Genomic DNA, 22895 nt, shown 5'->3' on the forward strand with positions numbered 1-22895 from the left:
AGAGTCCGAATGAAGACATCTTCCAACTAACAGGCTAAGGGCTCTTAAAACAAATCTTTTAGAGTGCCAGTAAACAGTGTAGAAGTAAGCACTTAACGGTTTATACACAAGACAGGAGGTTATCCACTGATTTCACAAGTAGGAAATTGCTCTGTGGGAACAAGGATTCATGAGAAAATGACACATTTCAGATGTAATTAGAATGTAATTAGATTTACTGTAATTAAAAGAACAGAAAGATGTCATTGGTAAACAGCCTGAGTGCCAAAACAACAAAGTTAATTGCAGTATGAAATAACTAAAATAAATAGTGGGAACAAGGCTAGGGCTTAGTTAGCCCTTAGTTAGCCCTATATATATATATACACACACACAATACTCATCTGGCTGTTGTAATCACAGAATGTGTTATATTCCCTCCTATTAATTTTTTTTATTACTATTTCTCTTACTGATATTCTTCTGATTAATATTTGTCTCTTAGTTGTTCGTAATTATGTACATGCTCTTGCAGGCTATTTTTTTATGAAGATTCTGAACATAATAAGGTTACATATGTTCACCTCCATGCTATTTTTATTGTTTGTTTGTAAATCAGGTGATCACTATCTGGTTGTTGCAATCTATGTTCAGTCTATGTTCAACAAAATTCAAAGCCCTCATTGCAGTCCTACTGCTCCCTCAAATCATTAGGTCACTCCAACATTTCTACAGGTCGAAGGGAACAAAGAGCAAAAAGCAGAGACCATATAAGGTGAGTAAAGAGGGACCTCAATATGAGTAAAGCTTTACAATGGTTTACAAATGTTTTTGGGTTTTTTTTTAACAATAAGTGAGAGATGTATGAAAGACTGGGATTTGATGCTAGGACTCAACAGTTCAAGCAAGGCTCGAACTTTGATACTATGGGTAATATGGGGGTGAAGTGATGTAAGACATGGATGTAAGACCTTAAAATAGTTGAAAAAAAAACATAAATTTAAACATAGAAAATGTCTCTATAGTCTGTGCTTCAGACAGATCAAGAAAGTGCGCACAGATTCAAATGAATGTTGTACAATCATTGGATGAATCAGGCTGGGGGGAGATTATCTCGACCAATGATATTGTTTGAGTTCTGGGGGCGGGTCCTCCCAGCGTGATTCATCCAATGACTGCGCAACATTCAATTGTTTGAATCTATGCGCACTTTGTTGAACTCTGTCTGAAGCGCAGAGACTACAGAGAGACAATTTCTCTGAATAAAGTCACGCAAGTCATTTGCTGATGATGATTCACATTCAGCTTTCTCTAAAGATAAGGTACCTTAATCATTTTGTTATTCTTCATGTGAAGTTTCATACAAAGAGAGATATGAACTGAACTTGTCATGAGTTGAGCTAACACCAAGGGCAGCAGAAAAGGAAAGTAAGATAGCAATGCTAAGTTAATTACAACTTGACATAACTAAAGCATTGACGTTGCATAATTGTCAGAATTTTAAAATGTATGTTGAGTCAGCAGTGCTAACGTTAGCATTTGCTTTTTGCATGCACTAAGCAAGTCTGTGTGGCGTCAGATAACGTAACGTTATGCCAGTCCTAATGAAGCTATTAGGGTTAGCCTTGAATCCTAATCTCACATCAGTCATAGTAATGTTAAATAAGTTAGATTTGTCAGTTGACCAATTACATGTTTAAGCTCATATTATGTCCTGCAAACATTAAATAAGACTGTGGCAAGTTGTGTCCTGAGAAAGACTTTAAGTGTAAGCTAGTATGCTAGTGTTAATAAGTTTAGCCAGTTAGCTTGATAAGTTACTAATACTATTAATTAAAGAAACATTAGACCGCCCAGCTGCTCCTATTTACTGCTAGTAAATACATGACCAGTAACCTGCGGCCTACCAGCTAAGTTAGTGTTGGTGTGTGTGTTCTTCGACTTTGCAGCAGCAACAACTAGCAATAACAACAAACAAATAACAATATAGCAGCACAGTAACAGCAATATAGCATTTAAAAAAGAAACACAATGCAGTAAGATTTACAGTGTGGTAGTGATATGTATAGTGTAGTGTGTGTAAACTGCTGTGTGAGTGTGTGATTGTGTGTGTAATGTGCAGACAGGCAATTAGTGTTCATTTTTCATAAGCCTGGTTGTCTGGTGGAAAAACCTGTCTCAGAGCCTGCTGGTCAGGGCTTTGAGGCTGCGGTACCGTTTACCAGACGGCAGAAGCTGAAACAATCCGTAGTTGGGGTTAGAAATACAGTTGTAATACGCTTGGAAAATAATAGAACACCTCAAAATATGTATGTTTTAATGTAATGTTAGTATATCAATGTGTCACAAATTTATCGATAAAATAAGTATTTTAATCATGATAATTATTTGAACTTTGCATCCCCCAGCCTCTCCCTTGAGTTGTTTTGCATCGCTGGCATGGTTTTCCCAGGCACAGCCTTACATACAGCCTGCATGGTTATTGGAAGGTTCTGGGCCCCAACATCCCCATGGTCATACCCAGCCTACCCACCCTGCAGGAGGCCGTTCTCAGCCAGGGGAAAGCCAAGCGGAGATTAAGGAACTGCTTCTGGGTGCTACACTGCATGACCGAGGCCTACTATCTGTTTACCAGGTGTGTGCACTAGCTCACTCATTATATAGATCAGTGGCTAAACTGTACTGTCACGCTGGAACTATCGCATGACGTAGGGCTAGGTAGAGAGAGCGCAATGAAAACTGGAGGAAACTCGGATCATGTCAACACTAACGCACCTCAGAAGCGCTGTGTGTAAGCATTTTGGATTTTACTCAATCAATGGCAAAATTATTGATAAAGATAAGGCTGTTTGCCGACTTTGTATGAAGGGACTACTTTACAGTAAGGTTACAACAACAATGAATGGAGTCAACTGTTAGCTTCTCACCCAAGCGAGGCTAAAGAATCAGAGCACCAGCAGCTACACAATCTCGCCTAACTTCATATTTTTTGCCTATAAATTACATAATGCTAATGTTCTGTATAATTTGAACGAATTCCATAGCACTGGGAATTCATTCAAAGTGACAGCTGTAGCGTGTATGCTACACGGTAGATGGACCTGCTTTTCTGCTGCTCTCTTCTTTTTAAGCTTCGAGTCTGTTTTTTCCCAACCCTGCATGTCAGTGAAGCATGGATATACATTTTTTGACTGCTATGTAAATAAACTACATATTCACAATAAAGAAATCCATACATAATTATGTTAAACTAATTTTGGCCATCTGCACCAAGATTTCAGTTTCTATCGATACTTGCCTAAAGCTTGTGCAAAATACTGCACCAGTTTTAACTGGTTCCAAATGTAGAGACTACTACATCACTCTAAATTAAGCATCCCAACACAGGATACCAGTCAGTTTTACAAATGGTTTTAAGATTTTGTAGATCACATTTAAAGAAAAGCTTGTTCTGGCCCCAACCTTAATTTCAGACCTTTTTAAACCTTTAATGTCCCTGCACTAAAAGAGGCTGGGTTTGATCATGCTCAACTTCTGTTCAAGTGGCAAACAGCACTCCTTTAGAGCTGCATCCTCATGGCTCAAGTGGCATGACTGGACACAAGTCGCAAATTTGAGGACTTGCTTGACTAACACTGATAAGACTCGACTTGACTTTGACTTGAGGCAGATGACTCGAAAAGACTTGACAGTTTTATTTAGCTGAATCGCCTATTTGCATTATTGTAGATATTGAGCATAAACAGTTAATGTTTTGAGACATGATAGGGTGACTTTGAAGACAGTGTCTACCAGGACCTAGAAAATGATGCAAGAAAAGATTGAGCTCAAAGCTTGTTAAAAGCATTTTCCCATACCTGCGCTGAGCTTGAGTTGAGCTTAATATTACCAGACCATATTTGATTTAGACAAGACAGCTTATGAATTGACAGCTTTTCATGACAAAGCTTCATTATTCTGTTCGAGGTCCCTCAGTAGTTCAAAGTCAATCACAGCAGAATGGTCCCTCCTTCTCTCCAGTCAACTGTGTGACAAATGCAATCCTTCCTTCAGGCAAACAAGATGGTATTTTTCCTTGATGATGCTTGATGTTTGAACAATTTCAGTGTTCTAAATGAATGGATGTATTAGTCTACACAATCCACAGCAGAAAAAAGTAATCATCAGATAGAATACTGTTTCATTGTGCAAGTGCCAAATGCAGGTAGATTCTCCATTTTGGCGAGTAAATAAACCAAAGTAGTCATGTGTTGCAGGCAGAGACTCAGGCCGATGCTGGGCTGTAGTATAACTTGGAGTTTTTTTATTTGTGCACTTTACAACCACAACAAAGCAGTATATGTAGTTTACAGTCCACCAGCATATTTTTGCTGTTGTTAAAACCCACTGGCTTTGTGCTTACTGCTGCAACTGGAGGAAGTTTCTCTTCTTCTACTACTTCTGCTTCAAAATTCTCACCTTACTCAAAGGCACAACCTGGTGGCAGAAGTCATTCAACATATCCACACACAGTAATACTACATAAAATACAAAATTGTGAACACTAGATCCTGGAAAACAAGTTAGATCAGATTATTTATTTTTGTTTACTTAGTTAATTAATTTAAAGTTCATCTATAAAAAAAACAACAACAACAAAAAACAAGGTATGAACCGAACCATGGATTTGGAGAATCGTTATACCTCTAATCAATAGTGGTATTTATGAATCCTAACCATAGCCATCCCTAGTGTTGGAGACTAACTAACGTGCTGTTTTCTCATGACATGGATTGCTATTGTACCCCTTTCTCTTGTGTTTTAAGCGCTTCTTTCATGGTGACTTGACTTGTGACTTAGTTGACTTGTCTTGCTTGACGTTTAGCAGTGACTTGACTTGGCTTACTTGAGTCTAACCACAGTGACTTAGGACTTGCTTGAGCCTTTAAGGTTAAGACTTGAGACTTGATTGTGACTTGCACATGTGTAACTCCCACTTCTGATATTTGTGAACATGAACTACTTCCTCCCAAAGCCACAAACCAGAGACGTGAGACTCAAATTTCTGATGCCATCCGGAATAAAGTCTGGAGCTGCTTCATAGACAATGAATGTGAAACTAATTTTGTAGTAATATTTAAATACCCAAGTAAGCTTTATTCTATAGTGACCTTTCATATCTGAAAAAGAAAATGTACCTGTATACTAGGGTTGGGCGATGTCTACAGAATTGGCATATTGAAACGTTGTGACGGACAATGATATCGGGTGGGATACATGACTGCATTTTGCTGTCATTTATGGTTGCACTAAGTTTCTCTCCTCTCCTCTGTTTCACTGCGGGCAGGGCTAAGCGATCCTTGCATGTATGAGTGTGTGTCCTCTGAGTGGAGCAGAGGAGAGACAGTGAACCACGTGAAGTACTCGAGCTGACGACAACTACAATTGTTGCATTACTGTAAGTGCAATAAAAACTCCGTGAGTAAAAAGCCAATAAGAGTAATTTAATCCACGCAAAAGATGGACAGACAATGGGGGGGCTTTTAAATCACGATGTTACAATGGTGGAGGCTCAGTGGTTGATGACTGTCAGCCATTGGCGATGGACGATGGCATTGCCCAACCCTACCGTATACTCAGAACATCCCCCTCAGTGTTCTCAGTATCATCTATAACATCTTTCTCAATTCATTGTTTTTGGAAAAGCTCCAGACATTAACAGATGACATCACAAATTTGAATTTTAGCAAAATAATTTTTGGATGTGGGAGAGATTTGTTCATGTTCACTAACATTTTGAACCATCTTAGAGCATGGGAATAATATGTATGAATTTCTAAATTGGCCGTAGTTTGCAATATGCAAGACATTGTACTGATAAAATGTACAAAACTGTTTTTGCTTCCATTGATGTCTGTTGAAGTAATCTGAATTAGAAAAAAATAAATACATTCTAGTAAAGTATTCTGTTTGAGCTCTTATTGGGTTGATCAGCTTCAGACCCACATTATAATTCAGTATGGGTGTTTATTGGTTCATTAATTCTGAAACTTTAAGGATAACACTGTAAAAATAGTGAATTACTTTGTAAAGCAAGCAGTAAAAGGTAATTTTATGATACATTATTAAACATCTTGAAATCTCATACACATCAAATGGGGATCTGAATTGAATGGTTTGTAAAATGGCAGTAGAAAAATGTATATAAGTGTTCGGTGTTAAAGAAGTTGATATAATGGTACTTTTACATAGACCCTCTGGTTTTTGTACATTCAGAACCCCATACATTAATGTGAAATGTCTGTAGATATATTGGGGAGTTGCTTGCAATTACTGTAAAATAATGTTTATATAAACTAAACCTCATACATTAATGAGGAAGGCCTGTAAATATATTGGAGAGTTGATTTTAATTACTGTCAAAAAGTGTTTATATAATGTATACCCCATACATTAATGGGAAAAACCTGTAAATATACTGGAGAGTTGCTTGTAATTACTGTCAAATAATGTTTACATAAAGTAATGATTATTGAAATTGTGTTTTTGTTAACTATTATCACATGATCTTATTTTTTTGTACATTATAAAACCAACATTTGCCAGGGATTTACTGTAAATAGATTGGATAATCATATAAAATAAAAGCCTAAAGCTCTCAAGATACCATTAATGGGTGTTAAAGGAAAGTAATTTGAATGTAATTTTACATATTTTTTCTGTGTTTTACATCCAGAAATCTGTACTTTGAGGGGGAGTTCTTGTGGATGGATTGAATATCCTATGAATTTACCAAAAAATACTGTATGAAAACAGGAGTCTTCATTTAAATTAGGTCATTTTAAGGTATTTCTGCAGTCTTTTTCATTTTTTATGCAGATTTATACATTGGTTTAACATTCTAGCGATGTTTTAAAATGAGATTTTATTTTTATTTTACAATGGTTTGACTGTAAAAATAAAGGCAATGTCCAAAGTAAATATCCGTATTTTTAAAATAAATCTCTGTAGAATAACTAGATGTTTGCGGGGAGACAGGTTGCCTATGCAGAGAGTTTGGTAGTGGGCCAGGAAGTCTGAGGTGAGGGGCGAACATTTGGCATGAGATGTGGTTCGGACTTACAGATAACATGCCGAAGTGTGCGTGAAACAAGACTAGGTATGGTGCCCCTGAGGACAGCTTAATGGAGATGTTAGTTTGGCTGGCGTAGACGTGTATTGTGGAAGATTTAATCTTGAGAATGGAACATTGACGACGATGTAGTAGGCTGTATGAAAGAGGATGACTGGAAAACCGCTCATGCCCCCAAAGAACGGGAGGAAATGGAGTGGGTCCAGTAGAGGGAAGTGGCTGAGGTAACAGCAGGACCAGTAGTGGCTATGGGAAGAGAGAGAAGAAAAGAGCTGCGGGGCAGGTGGAGCCAAAAGCGCTGAGGTAGCTGCAGCTGAAGGAGGGGAAGAGGAAAGGATGCCGGGATGAGGGGATGTATGTGCAGGGGTTGATTGTGCAGCCTGCGGATGCAAGAATGAGACGAAAACGAAAACAGTACAAAACGGAAGGGGTTAGAAAGGAGGGAGCTCTGTGGCTTCCTTACGGATCAACTAATGATGAGAAAAACCAGGCTCCCTGAAGCAATGAATGGATATGAAGTGATTGCAATGAAAATTGTTCACTGTGGCAAAGCAGTTGATACAGTCAGTTAATGTCACTGAAAATGAGGGCATGCCCTCAATGATACCTTGAGATGTAAATAAAGGTTGAATGAATGAAAAGAAGCAGGCGAGTCGAGGGAGCTATAGTAGTGAAAAGGGGTGCTGTGAACAAATAATATCAACGGAGGAGAGCCAAGATGATTCATAAAGGACAGATCGAGGGAGGGATGAAGGGATGAGGGTCGAAGGGTGAGGGATGGAGGGTCGAGGGATGAAGAGATAAGGGTCGAGGGATGAAGAGATGAGAGTTGAGGGGTGAGGGATGAAGAGATGAGGGTCGAGGGGTGAGGAATGAAGGGATGAGGGTCGAGTAGTGAGGGATGAAGGGATGAGGGTCGAAGGGTGAGGGATGAAGGGATGAGGGTCGAAGGGTGAGGGATGGAGGGTCGAGGGATGAAGAGATAAGGGTCGAGGGATGAAGAGATGAGAGTCGAGGGGTGAGGAATGAAGGGATGAGGGGTGAGGGGTTGAGGGGTGAGGAGTTGAGGGGTTGAGGGATGAGGGATGAAGGGATAAGGGATGAGGGGTGAGGGATGAAGGGATGCGTGTGAAGTGGTAAGATGTGCAGCTCATAGACGCAGGGATGAAACAAAAACATGAGGCAATTAAGATGTAGGGAGCAGGCACATGAGGAAATATGACTTGGCCCTAGCTAGGGCTGAAGCAGTCTGTTGCCGAGCCATAGTGGCGGCAGGATGGAATCATCGATGTGCCAGTGCGGGGGGCGCTGGGTAGGGAACCCGCAAGCGAGTGGTCAGCTGGAGTGGTGGTGGAACTGGAGGCTGTGCAGAACTGGAAAGCCTGGCTTTGTAGGCCATAGAGGGGTGGAGTGGTGGACGCCAGAGTGAAAGTGCTGAAGACACAGAAAAAACATTTGGATGTTGGGGAAGGGAGGGGAACAGGGATAGAACAGTAGGAAATTGAGTGGGCCCATCGGAGGGAGCATCTTGGCTTGGTGCAACTGTTGCTGTGGTAACGGCTGGACTGGAGGTGGCTGAGGAAAGAAACATAAAAGAAGGAGCTGCTGGAGTGGGTCGAGCCGAAAGCGTAGAGGCAGCTGCAGCTGAAGGAAGGGAAGAGGAAAGGATGAGGGGATACATGTGCGGGGGTTGATTGTGCAGCCTGCGGACACGGGGATGAGAGAAAAGACAAAAAACATGAGACAGATCAGACAGGGAGGGAGCAGGCACAGGGGGAGATACGACCTGGCCCTGCAAGAGGGCTGAAGCAGTTGGCTGTGTCGTGACGTCATCAACGTGCGGCGTACAGGTGGCGCTGGGCGGGGAACCCGGAAGTGAGCAGCCATCCAGAGCAGTGGTGGAGGTGGAGGCAGAGAGGAGCAGGAAGAACCTGGCTTTGTTGTCAGTTCGGTGAAACGGGATTTGTATCCAGAGTTCAGCCTGGCCTTCAGCCAGGGCTGAAGAAGTCTGGGCTCTGTTGCAGTAGGCGGTGTGACGTCATCGGTGTGAGGCGTGCGTTGGCCCGGCGGCAGACAATGAACCCAGAAGAGCGAGAGGATTTGAGCTGCTGGTGAGAGGGTTGATGGAAGTAGAGTTTGCATAGAGTTGGAAAGTTTGTCTTTATCATCGTTTCGTAGGAGTGGGACGGCCGTCTTCTTGAGAGCTCGCCGGAGGCGAGCAAACATCCGGTTGAAGATGTTAATCGCTTGGAAAAGAGCCGCGTCCGAGTGGGCCATTGCGTGGACGCATGTGGAGCGTCTGGATCCCAGCTGATCAGAAGCGTGGCATCTGGAGGAGAAGGGTTCCATGTGGATGTGGTGGTGAAGGAGATATCACGTTGGTACTGCTGGATCTAGTCGTGGGCGGTATGTTGCCGAGGAACTTGGATCATGGAGCACGGGCGGTAGGTAAGCGTTTGCGATGTGAGCGTGTCGTAGGTTGCGTGAGAACTGAGACGAACGGGAGAGAAAGGGGTTAGACCCGCGTATATAGGTATGCACGGATGATTGAATTAGTGAGAGAGAGGGGCGTGGTCTTGTTCCTGAACCTTGTTATAATAATAACTCCATCAGATCCTGACCAATCCTTTCAATGAAGTTACCGCTGCTGTGCCACATGCATAAATGTGCACATCACTCTCTCAATTTAAAGACGCACTTATCGTTTCAGCTGCTGTGTGATGCTGCAGGTATTTGACAAAGTCAAAGGAAACAATCTGATGCACAGCAGCTGTGAGCAACAAACAGAACATCAGTACTGATGTTTCTGCAACATCCTGGATACATTCAGTGACACCTGAACGACATTGATCTAAAATTCATACATTAATCTAACATGTTTCAGACCTGCCTGAGTCATATTAATAGCTGGAGTCTATTCTGACAGACATTTACAGATGCGTGAAACTAGAGAAGTAAAAGAGGCAAAATACATGGAAGTTGGTTTGTGTGGGTTTGTGGAGAGCTGTGTGTGTATCGTTTGTGTGTATTTGGCTGTTGAGCAAACCACAGAGTAATAAAAATATCCAGGTCCAAAATCATTCCCTCTTTCACTCACTCACTATTCCCTCATAGATACTCAATAGTTTAATCAATTGTTAGGAGTAATTTGAGATTTCAGACACTCACTAGTCATCATAATTTTGTGTCATCACTGACAACTGGATATAGAGTTGTTTAAGACCTGTAGAACTGCATTTTTGTTCTTTCTAAGAAGAAGAAGGGGAAGGAAGTGAAAAATCCCTGCATCCCTCCATACTTCATCTTTATTGTGGCCTGTAATCAACATGAATAATAAAGTTGCATTTTAAACATAGGCACAAACAATCTACTTAATAATTAGAACTGAAAAACTGAAACCGAAATAGAGTTTTTTTTTATTTTCTGTTTCTTTTTTTTCTGTTTTGGCTCATGACATATTTTTAGTATGAAAGCACTGCCAGACCTCCAAAACTGAACATTCCCGATAAGGTGAAACACAAACCAAAGATCATTAGGTCTTATGTTTCCAACTACATTTTAAAGTAATTTATTAATTACCTTACCGAAGGAACATGTGACCCAGTGCAGCGCTGTGGCTAATTGATGTGTTTTTAATAGTTTTTGGACAACAACGGAGATCTACGGTATAGATAAAATATGATACAGTGCTGCTTGAAAGTTTGTGAACCCTTTAGAATATTCTGTATTTCTGCATAAATATGACCTAACACGTGATCAGATATTTACACAAGTCCTAAAACTAGATAAAGTGAACCCAATTAAACAAATGAGACAAAAAAATAAACTTTTTCATTTGTTTATAGAGGTAAATCATCAAAATTTACATATTTGTGGGAAGTAAAAGTATACAAACCCTTACTTTCAGTAACTGATGTGACTCCGTTTTACAGCAATAACTTCAACCAGATGTTCCCAGTAACTGTTAATCTGCCCCACACATCAGCTTGGAGAAATTTTAACCCATTCCTCCTTACAGAACAGTCTCAACTCAGGGATGTTGGTGGGCTTCTTTGCATGAACTGCCTGCCTCAGGTCCTTCCACAGCATTTCTATAGGATTAAGGTCAGGACTTTGACTATCTTCTGCTCTAACCATTCTTTGGTAGAACAACTTGTGTGTTCAGGCTAGTTGTCTTACTGCATGACCTACTTTCTGTTGAGCTTCAGTTTACAGAGCGATACCGTGATATTTTCATGCAGAATCTGCTGGTACAACTCAGAACTCATAGCTCCTTCAATGATTGCAAGCTGTCTCGGTTCAGAGGCAGCAAAGCAGCCCAAACCATGATACTGCCACCACCTTGTTTCACAGATGGGTTAAGTTTCTTATGTTAGAATGCAATGTTTGCACATCACAAAACATAATGCTTGTCATTCAAGCCGAAAAGTTCGATTTTGGTCTCATCCATTCACAGAACATTGTTCCAATCACCTTCTGGCTTATCCACGTGGTCTTGAACGAACTGTAGACGGCAGCAATGTTCTTTCTGGAGAGAAGTGGCTTTTTTCCTTGCAACTCTGCCATGCACACCATTGATGTTCAATGTCCTCCTGATGGTGGACTCATGAACATTGACTGTTTAAACTCTTTAGAAATGGTTTTGTAACCCTTTCCAGCTTGGTGGGCATCAACAACTCTTCTTCTAAGGTCCTCAGAAATATCCTTTGTCTGAGCCATAACACACTTCCTCAAACTTGTGTTGTGACGCTCAGAGTTTGACAGTGAAGACCCAGATCCCTCTTCTTTAAATAAGGTAGGGCCTCCCAGACTCACACTTGATTGTCATCCCATTGATTAAAACACCCAACTCTAATTTCCTCTTCAAATAAATTGATAATACTGGAGGTTCACATACTTTTGCCACACACAAATATGTAACATTGGATCATTTTCCTCAATAAATAAACGAACAAGTGTAAGGTTTTTGTCTCATTTGTTTAACTGATGTCTCTTTATGTAGTTTTAGGACTTGTATGGAAATCTGATCACATTTTAGGTCACATTTATGCAGAAATAGAGCAAATTCTACAGGGTTCACAAACATTCAAGCAGCACTGTATATCAGGCTTTGGATATACACAAAGTATTTGTAAATAGGATCAATTCATAGTTGGTTTGGCTCTGCCAAGCGGCAACATCCAGGGCTGAAAAATGAAGCCAACGCATAAGTGCCAAAACCTGCAGTTCCTCTAATGGCCACTTGAGGCTGGCTCCAAAAGCAAGTCAATCCCATAGACTGTAAAAAATATAGATGTAGTCACTGTGATGTCATCCATTGGTTTGGGGACTGAAGCCTCAAGCTTAGTGATTTGACCATCACCATCTTGGATTTGGCCGTCACCATGTTTGATTTTTGGAGACAGAAGTGACCATATTTGGACGAGAGGGTTGAGCTGACCATAGCACTAGCTGCTAGCTCTGTTAGCACAGTGCATTTAAGATCTATGGTTTACAGTGTACAGTCTAATGCTAATGCTAATTTGTTAATTTTCGCTAGCGAAAAACAGGCCTAAAACCGTTAAAACAAAATTTACTCACCGGAAAAACTTATCATCTGATTCAGTGATGGGTCTTTTATTAAAACCAAATGCTGAAAAGACTTTTTTAGGCGATCACAATGTTACAGTTAACTTTAGTGAACAGAAAACACACTGTGAAATAGCAGTAGCTACGCCTATATGCAATGGTTATATTATGTAAACAATGTTGTCGCCATGGTAGCGCCTTGTCAATCACAAGGTAGCCACACCCTAAAGCATACGCTGCTTTATTGTCTATTTTACTCTAAATGGGACCATAATTTACAAAATGAACATCATGCTGTATTGAAGAAGACTTGAAACTAGCGATTGAGACCAAAAACTCATTAGGAAACAGTTTACTGAGGTAATAAATCAAGTGAGAAGTAGGGTCATTTTAGAAAGATGAGAACTCCCGCAACACTTGTAGTATGAGGAACAACTTTATTAGTTGACCGACGCGTTTCGGCTTGTGGCCTTCATCAGGGTCATCATAAAACACATTACAAACACCATTTAAATAAAGTAAGTTGGGTATGAAAAAGGTAAAAAAAAAGTTTAAACATATATATATAAAAGACAACCAATCATATACAAATAGACACATATCAGCCAATGGGACATCTACAAAGGTGGGTTGGATATATGGTCATGTGGTTTCAGGCCAATCGTTGTCCAAGATTAACAGAGGCAAGGGGAGTGTCCAAGAAGGGACATGGGTGACACCATATTTGGTCCCTTAACCAGAAAGGTGCAACTATGGGGTGGTACTTGGGTTCATCCAAAAATGTGCCTATTAGACATGGCATAGAGGCTTTATAAAGTGCTGTGTATAGAGGGAGCAGAAAGTTGCATAGTACAACAATATAAATTGATAAAAATAAAGAAAGAAAGAAAGAAAGAAAAATTAAAAGGTGATAAAAAATAAAAAATCATTATACATCATTAAAAAATTGCATCATAAAAGATATATCATAAAAATTATATAATAAAAAACACTACATATCCACATAAATGAGAGGTATTTGTAATGTGTTTTATGATGACCCTGATGAAGGCCACAAGCCGAAATGCGTCGGTCAACTAATAAAGTTGTTCCTTGTACTACAAGTGTTGCAGGAGTTCTCATCTTTCTAGACTTATTTCCCTTCTCCGTGCACCTTGGAAGTAGGTGAAGTTGTGCCAGAGACCCTCACTCTGCAAGTAGGGTCATTTTCTCATAGACTTCCATACAATCGGACTTCTTTTTGCAGACTGTGGAGTCGCCCCCTGATGGCTATTAGATAGAATGCAGGTTTTTGGCACTTCTGCATTGGCTTCATTTTTCAGCCTCAGAGGTTGTTGCTTGGTCAATCCCCATAGACCCTCATGTTAAAATATCCAACTTTACAGCAGAAATAAACATGTTTACAGCCTGGTACAAAAACAGTTTAGTCTCTATAGCTAATTTCCCCTTTCATGACAACTGTATCGGGGTTGAATTTTTTTATAACTCACCTGTTTAAATGTTATAAAGCCATAAAGTTGTGGCCGCTTTGAGTGACAGGTCGCTAACTGCTAGGTGGCTTGTATCAGCAACCAGGCCTCACTCGGCCCACCTCAGCTCCACCTCTTTGCCCATTTTGGAGTGAGGCGGAGTCAGGCACTGCCAAGATAGCGACGGCCAGAGCCGGCCCACTCAAAACCACTCTTCAGAAACCAATGGGTGACGTCACGGCGGCAACGTCCACATTTTCACAGTCTAGGGGCTCTGCACATGAGATTTGTTGAAAATAAATGTTGACTTATCCTTTAAGTCGCAAACATATGATGTTGCTGCTGTTTTAAGAATTCAATGTTACATGTTCAGGTACTGATAAATGGGTTTTGGGAATTGTTGCTGCTGTGTAGTCTGCTCTGATGTCATAGTACAGCAATGAAGTAACATGATCGCTTGTCCTTTGGCTAACATCTGCTGAATTGCAACATGATTAGCCCCCCTCTCACACACTCACACACACACACATACTGGTCATGTCATCAGCAAATTTAGACATACAATATATCCTATCATTGTTAAGTTGACAATATTTAACTCTATGTCTCTTTTAAGCCCGATAACTCCAACAAACTGTCTGTGTTGCATAAGTGTTTATCTGCCATTAAGGACTGGATGTCTGAGGCAGGTGCCGTACTGGACTGTGGTGGCAAAGTTGAGTCAGAGTCAATTTCTGGAAAAATGCAACCCAACGTCAATGCAGCTGAGGCTGCTGAGAAGAGGAGGATATTTCTGATTTTATTTCATTTGATAACGTTAAACATAAAGTTAGACTTTGGGTCCGTTTCACAAAGCAGGTTTAGTGAAAACTCAGGGTCTGTTAACCCTGAAATGAGGGAAACTCTGAGTTTTCCGTTTCAAAAAGGGAGGTAACTCAAACCAGAGAAAGAGGGATAACTCTAGCCTGTTTCAGAGAGAGGGGTAACTTAAGCTCTCGGTCAGTTACCGTAGCAACAGACTCTATGAACCTAACCTGGTCGGGACCAGGTTTTTCTCAATGAACCTCGAGTTTCTCTCAGTCTCCGCCCTCTTTCAGAGCCACACACTCCATTTGATTTCCTCATTCATTCAGTCAGCAGGCGAGTTTTGGCGTAGCCTAGTTCTGCCGTCTGTCATTTAAAAAAAATCATTAAAAAGAAAAAAAAAATCAGAGTCAGTATATTAGAAGTCCATTAGGCACAGTAACAGGCACAGTAACATTTTTCACTAACATGGCATGTCCTTTTGATAACGATCCCGTGGATGAAGGTGCAGCATTACTGCGCAGAGAATTAAATATTCGTTGAGAGATGGTTATCAGACCGCGCATAGATGTTCTAGCATTTCCAGACAATTATCTTTTTGAGCGGTACCGTTTCACGTCACAGTCCATCATCTACATACACAACCTAATCCGTCCTTACATTTGCAACATTACCAATCGTAGTCATGCTCTCACATCCCAGCAGATATTGTATGTTGCGCTGCGTTTCTTTGCAAACGGAAGTTTTTTGTACAATGTCGGAGCCAGCCACTGGCCTTCCTATAGTCTGGCTTATGGCCAGCTCCTCTGCCTCCGTTAGAGGTGGCGGTGCTGGGCCACCACCCGTTTTATGGACATCTGCCTTCTTTCTGTTGGCTGAGTAGAAGTCTGTGTTAGTTTAAATAGGATTAATTATTTAACAGAACATGATGTAGATGAGAAGACATTTATGTATGTGAAACCAGCATTATGTTGGGGATAAAACAGCTGCTCAGTCAAACAGCCACTTAATATTTACTTTACAATGTAAAACATGATCAAAATGAGGTACCCCCATGAGATTATGCCGAGGTCTCACCTGTTTGAACAATGTTTTTATATTTCATCCTAAACTGCTGCCAAGTGCGCTTCTCCCTCGCGGGATTGGACCTAAATGAAATAAATTAATAGGCGACCAATCAAGCAGTTTTCCTCTGTAATATTATTGTGATTGCAAAGGACTACATTTAAACTTAGGCATTGACCCGAGCAGCGATGTTCTCCCACGCCGTCTCCCTCTCTTTTGCAGCTGCAGCGGTGTTGCACTTCTTTCTGAAAACATGTTCAAACTCGCCGTATTATCGCATTAAGATTTCTAGTTCTAGTGGGGTGAAAAACGCCGCCCTCCTCTTCCCCGTTGCCATGGTGACTCGTTGAATCGGGGCTCCATTGATGCTGGCTTTTTATAGTTGTGGTGCACGCGCTTAACTCCAGGTGAAACTACTCCGAGTTGAATAAACTGACTCAAATCAGCTGTTCTGGAACCGGAAACTCAGAGTTTCCTATCTCAGAGTAGATCAACTCAGAGTTCAGGATTAGACTCAGAGTTTGTTGAACCTGCTTTGTGAAACGGACCCTTTGTTGTCAGCTTACCGATTCATTTAAAAAAGACGAGAGAGAGAGAGAGCAGCTGTGGTCGAGTGAGCTGGATATTGAATGAAGATAGGGAGTGCTGGTAGTGAGAAAGCCGGTGAATCAGATCAATAAAATGTTATTTTCTTATTGTTTCACAGTGGTTAAGTTCTAGGGCACAAATAAACATGCCCACACACCTCCGCTTGGGCCACACCCGCCTGATTTGGTCTAAATACCGCCTAACGACTTTTTTACAGCTTGATACAAACAAGACAGAGGTTCTTATCGTAGCCTGAGTCAGTATAACTCAGAGTATTGGGTCCTTTTCCTTAGCTGTTAGGTCTAATTTAAGAAATCTCTCTGTTATATTCGCTCAGGCTATATATTTCAATCAGCATATCCAATCATTGACCCGCAGAGATGATGATGATCTAGTCATCATTCCAGAGATGATTATTCACACTTTCATATCATCCTGGCTAGACTACTTTAACTCCCTTTTCACCGGTTTCAGGAAGTCATCTCTGAACTGTCTACAAATGGTCCAGAACACTGTTGCAAGGCTGTTATCCAGGTCCAGTAGGACAACTCACATCACACCGATTTTTAGTTCTTTACATTAGCTTCCCATCAGGTTTAGGGTTCATTTTAAGGTCCTTGTTTTCACGTATAGAGCCCTGCATGCACCTGAATACATCTGTGACCTTCTCCATGCCTATATCACCAGTAGGTCACTTAGGTCTTCTGACCAGGGCCTACTGGTTGTCCCTCGCTCTCGACTGAAAACAAAAGGTGAACGTGCCTTTCAAGTCATGGCTCCAACACTGTGGAACTGGTCTGCGGTCTCTGTAGAAGCTTTTAAAAAGCAACTGAAGTCCCATCTTTTCAAATTGGCCTTTGTCTCACCTTAAGATGTCTAGTGATTGTTCTTTTGTGTGTTTCTTTTGGGATTCCCTGTTGACTGTTGTTTTTGTTTGTATGTTAACTGTAACTTGTGGCTTATGTTTTTATTGTTTTTATGTTTAATGGTCTTAGTTTTAACTTTTATTCTTGTGAAGCACTTTGTGAATTCTATTTCTGTGAAAGGCGCTGTACTAACTAAAATTATCATTATTATTATTATAACACACACACACACACACACACACACACACACAGACACACACACACACAAAAGCACTGAAAGCAGTTCAACTCTTCCTCTTTCATTCCCTGGTTGTTACTAAGCACTTGTGACATCCTTTGCCATGTTGCAAAACACAAAATTCTAGTGTTGATCTTTATCTGTGAAGTTGTGCTTGACTAAATAATCTGTTGGTCAAAGAAGTGCGATGGGTGTGTAATGGAGAATTGTGATGCAAGTTATTGGTCAGCATGACATGGGTGATACTGTGATAACAGTTATTTTAACAATGAAAAGTGACTAATGTAAGAGCCATGTGTTATAAGTTGTGTTTTGTCACATATTGATAAGCCTTTCCTCCATCTCAGCTGTCCAAATTACCCACACAACAGTTTATTGTTATTTGCCTTTCAAATCTCATTCACCTCCTCCTTGTTGACTTGGCTCATTGTTTATTGTAGCCCCGCTGGGAAAGTAGTCATGTAATCATCCGGACTTTGATTTATAAATATGAAACATCATTGGGGTGGCTCTGATCACCCTGGGAGCAGTTCCGGAGGTTGAAGATTTCAATCCCAGACCAGATTTCGGGGTTAATCGGGGTTAAACGATCCATCCTGCAGCACAATGGCTCAGTTGTTACTGTCACATCAGAGCAGGAAGCTATCTCATCTCTATGTCTTTCTGTGTGCATGTTCTCATGGTTCCTTTGGTTTTTAAAAACATGTTAATCTGGCAAACAGTTGACTTGTCCATAGATGAAAATGTTTAAAAGCTTAGGAAAAACCTAGTTGAATTAAGGTTTAGTTTTTTGTCAAACTGATGTTTGCAGGCCTATGAAGGAAATTTCACACTCGATTAAAGATAAGTCAACAATGAGATGTGATATTGAGTAGACTCAACTTAATAAAGTTGAGGCAATTAAGTGACATGTAATATTATTGAGTAGATATCAAGTCCTTTCATACTAATTCAAAGATATTAAATTATTTATATCATACTTATTATTAAATCTAAATCAGTTTTTGCCAGAAATTAAGTTAATGTGAATCAAATTTCCTTGCAGAATTAATTTGGGTTTATTATATACGTATACTAACATACGCTCACCAGCCACTTTATTAGGTACAACTTGCTAGTACCAGGTCTGACCCCATTTTGCCTTCAGAATTGCCTTATTCTTCATGGCACAGATTCAACAAGGTGCTGGGAACATTCCTCAGAGAATTATGTCCATATGGACATAATACCATCACGCATTTGCTGCAGATTTGTCGGCTGCACATCTGTGATATGAATCTCCCATTCCACCACATTCCAAAGGTTCTCTATTGGATTGAGATCTGGTGACCGTGGAGGCCATTTTAGTACAGTGAACTCATTGTCATGTTCAAGAAACCAGTTTGAGATGATTGGAGCTCTGCGACATGGCGCATTATTCCACTGGAAGTAGCCATTAGAAGATGGGTACACTGTGGTCATAAAGGGATGGACATGATCAGCAACAATACTCAGGTAGGCTGTGGCATTTAAATGATGCTAAATTGGTACTAAGGGGCCCAAAATGTGCAAAGAAAATATCCCCCACACCATTACAACACCACCACCAGCCTGAACCGTTGATACAAGGTAGGATGGATCCATGCTTTCATGTTGTTTACGCCAAATTCTGACCCTACCATCTGAATGTTGCAGCAGAAATCAAGACTCTCCAGACCAGGCAACATTTTTCCAATTTTCTGTTGTCCAATTTTGGTGAGCCTGTGCCAATTGTAGCTTCAGTTTCTTGTTCTTAGCTAACAGTGTGGTCCTCTGCTGCTGTAGCCCATCTGCAAGGCATCTTCAAGGTTGAATGTGTTGTGCATTCAGAGATGCTCTTCTGCATACCTCGGTTGTAACGAGTGGTTATTTGAGTTACCGTTGCCTTTCTATGAGCTCGAACCAGTCTGGCCATTCTCCTCTGACCTCTGCCATCAATGAGACATTTTCCTTCTGAGAACTGCCGCTCACTGGCTATTTTCTTTTTTTCGAACCATTTTCTGTAAACCCAAGAGATGGTTGTGTGTGAAAATCCGAGAAGATGAGCAGTTTCTGAAATACTCAGACCAGCAGATCTAGCATCAACAAACATTCACTTAAATCAAAGACAGATGTCACAGAACCCTGCTAACAATCAGAAAAGAACATACTGTATCTCTACACATAAATATTTGTTTATTTTATAAGGATAGATGGCCTAAATGAGCATAGAATAGATGAATTCCTCATTATAGCCTAAAGATAATTTGCAGGGACAAACAACATCAACAAACAACATCACTTAAAATACATGAATATAGTGGAAAATAGTTCATTTGCAAAAATAAAGTAGAAAATACAGATTAATTAAATAAAATGGGAGAAGGGCAATGCTTTTCCTTATTAAATGAACAGGCTTTAAAATATATATACTGTATAAAGTGCAATAAAATAATCACAAATGCAATTATACAATATATAAACAATTAAGCAGAAATGCAAATTACAATAAAAGTAGGGGAAAAAAAAGAAAGTTCTGGGACCAGATTGTTCTTCTCTGCATGTTAACTCACACTTTCAGCTGTGTAAACATGGATTTCAGAGGATCCCAGGTTAAAACAATATAACAATATGAGTCCCAAAGAACAGAGAAAACCATCTGTCCAAAGGAAGATTTCTGAGAGATACTGAACATCTTCCAACTAACAGGCTGAGGGCTCTAACTGTGCAAATACAAATATTTTAGACCCCGCAGTAAGCAGTGTAGCGGTAAGCGCTTACCGGTAAAAGTGTCTTTGTTATTAGAAAGATAAGAAGAAGGTTAATGGCTGATTTAACTTATCTATACGTGGGAAAGTGCTCTGTGGGAACAAGGATTCATGTGAGTGATACATGATCAATATTATATGGGACTGTGCTTAGTGAGTGACGTCATGCACGACTCTTGCATTGATGAAACAGGCACAACTTCCAAGGGCAAACATGTCTCAGCATAAGTAAGACATTCCTACACACGCACAAGTTCCTTACAAGGAAGTGAAAGCTAAGAGAAGTGGCTTCTGAGGAAAAATGGCTGGATGACAAAAGCGTGTGTAGAAATCCAGAAACTTTTACTGTTTTTTTTTTTTCTTTTTTACCAATTCTTCGGAAGTCTGGCAGGCATCCACCTAACTATGTATAAATAGGAGGTGCAGAAAACATGGGGCTCACAGTCACACACACTCAGACAGCCTGAAGGGAGAATAAGCACTACTGAGGAGAGAGGAAATTGCTGCAAAAAACAAGACTTTGACTCAAAACTTGCAGGGCTCATTTTTAAAACCCAAGACAAACATGAATACTATAATCCAGTGCATCGTTCTCTTGGCCTGTGCTTCCATTGGCACTTCAAGAGGTAAGCAAGTTGCACTCACTACTGATTCCTTGGGTCATGTCAAGCTTTTTTTGTGCTGTTTTTGAGCTAAATAATGACTAAAAACATCTCAATCTCTGTGAAACTGTATTGCATATGTTATTTACACTGTCCTCTTATGTTTTCCAGTTATTATGACCAGTTGCCAATGTGTAAAAACAAACAAAACTGTGGATCTCTCTCGCATCGCTGATATCAAGGTTTATAATCCTCGTCCACATTGCAGCAAGCAAGAAATCATGTAAGTACCTGCATGTTACATGGACAAATGCATAATGAAACAAACCAGATCCAACAATAAGTGTTGTTTGGAGAGTTATTTTATATTAAATCTTTTTTCTTTCTCCCACACAGTGCGGTACTGAGACAAGGTGCTGGTTTCACTTCACGGTGTCTTGACCCCAATGAAGAATTGGTCCAAGCAATAGTGAAAACAGTCAAATTGTAAGTAAAAAGCTTTTTTCACACAGTGCACTTTCATTCATCACAGCATGAACTATGTAATAATTAGATGATAGAAACCCTGCTTTTAGAGATACAGTATGAAATGTCAGATTAAAGGCTGAACATGTGTTTTCTTCACAGGCAGAAGATGCAACAAGCTGCTAAGATGAACAGCCTCAGCCCAAAAAAAACCACCAAGTGAGCCGCAACGGAGCCACAACTGTCATAATGCAGATGGGTCGTGTTTGTCTTTGTTACAACTCAACCAAGATGACAGTTTATAAGAGGAGAGAGCAGCACACCTTCCCAAATGTTAGGGTGTAGCAGATGTAAAAAGAGGTACTGAAAAATGTGACACTATTTCAATACATGTATTTTATAAAGAATGTGGATTTTGCTCAGTTTTGCACATTGGCAGCTGAAACCAGTGGCCAGTTAAATAGAATATATAAGAGTTCGTAGTTAAATGTAAGAGAGTTAAATGTTAATATGCCAACACCCACACCTGAGTGTTGGCATATTTAGGAGACAGTACTGGAAGTCAGTACAGAGATCAGAGACGTGAAGTTCTTCCTTCAGTTTGTAATTTACATGCACTGATCATATGTTTGATTTGATTGTAATTTTCCACCTTACATATTGTTTTTATTCACTGTATCTTGCAGCAAATCAGAGCAGTTTGTGATCTTTCAAACTTTATGTACACATGTTGTTTACAAGGTCATTCAAGCCAACATATAATAATGTGAAAGACTGTAATGTTAAATAAGTGTTTTAAGAAATTAATGATGAACAGTGAAGTTTTGTGTTTCATATTTTGCTATTTTAATTTTTTTTCTGTATTTTATATGTATTTACCACATGTGTGCCATGTTTGTTTTTTTAAAGGATGAAATCACAATGATAACTGATGATGATGATTGATTCTTGACATGTGACGCTGTAAATGAAGACTCCAAAACTGCAATAAATCTGATTTTTTATGAAACTGACTTCTTGAAATTTCGGAAATTTAGCACGCGCAGCAGCGCACAAACATGCAAAAGGTAACAAATAAAAGGAGTACAATGTGAAATATTATTATTGTGTATATTAACATATTTTAAAAAATACATGTCATAATGTTTTGTCATAATATTTATCAGAATTAACTAATCGCGGTAAGGACGGATTAAATTGTTTAATTATTTGACCAAATCGTGGCAATACATGTAGGTATTTAAACAACGGATCAGACACAGATCGACTTTCCTGCTGCATCAATATATGATGACATGAGGAAATAAATGAAGTGAAAACAATGATTAAACTAAAGAAGGAAATAAATCTGCACAGCTTCTAGCTGCTGCCGGCA

The 22895-nt window shown here is 40.0% G+C and overlaps 1 protein-coding gene and 1 long non-coding RNA gene across 3 annotated transcripts; one reads left to right on the forward strand and one right to left on the reverse strand.

The window, feature by feature from the left end:
• The first annotated feature begins 1210 nt into the window (after positions 1-1210).
• Positions 1211-22529, forward strand: LOC121889495. Of its 2 annotated transcripts, XR_006093549.1 has the most exons (5): positions 1211-1301; positions 2388-2614; positions 21227-21338; positions 21452-21541; positions 21683-22529. It is a non-coding gene; the product is annotated as an uncharacterized LOC121889495 (long non-coding RNA). The 2 variants fall into 2 exon arrangements; XR_006093550.1 differs by lacking the exons at positions 1211-1301; positions 2388-2614 and adding an exon at positions 17729-21079.
• Positions 8189-12879, reverse strand: LOC121889493. Its single transcript, XM_042401488.1, has 2 exons — positions 12671-12879; positions 8189-9580 (listed from the first exon to the last, which is right to left on the reverse strand). The coding sequence occupies exon 2, from the start codon at positions 9437-9439 to the stop codon at positions 8426-8428; it is 1014 nt and encodes a 337-aa protein (XP_042257422.1). The 5' UTR covers positions 9440-9580; positions 12671-12879; the 3' UTR covers positions 8189-8425.
• Positions 22530-22895: the final 366 nt, after the last annotated feature.

This window comes from Thunnus maccoyii, chromosome 22 (genome assembly GCF_910596095.1).
Source record: "Thunnus maccoyii chromosome 22, fThuMac1.1, whole genome shotgun sequence".
NCBI lineage: Eukaryota > Metazoa > Chordata > Actinopteri > Scombriformes > Scombridae > Thunnus > Thunnus maccoyii.

Bases quoted from the DNA above. Each gene is read 5' to 3' on its own strand.
- LOC121889493 (XM_042401488.1), bottom strand. From the start codon at position 9,439: ATGGAACCCTTCTCCTCCAGATGCCACGCTTCTGATCAGCTGGGATCC.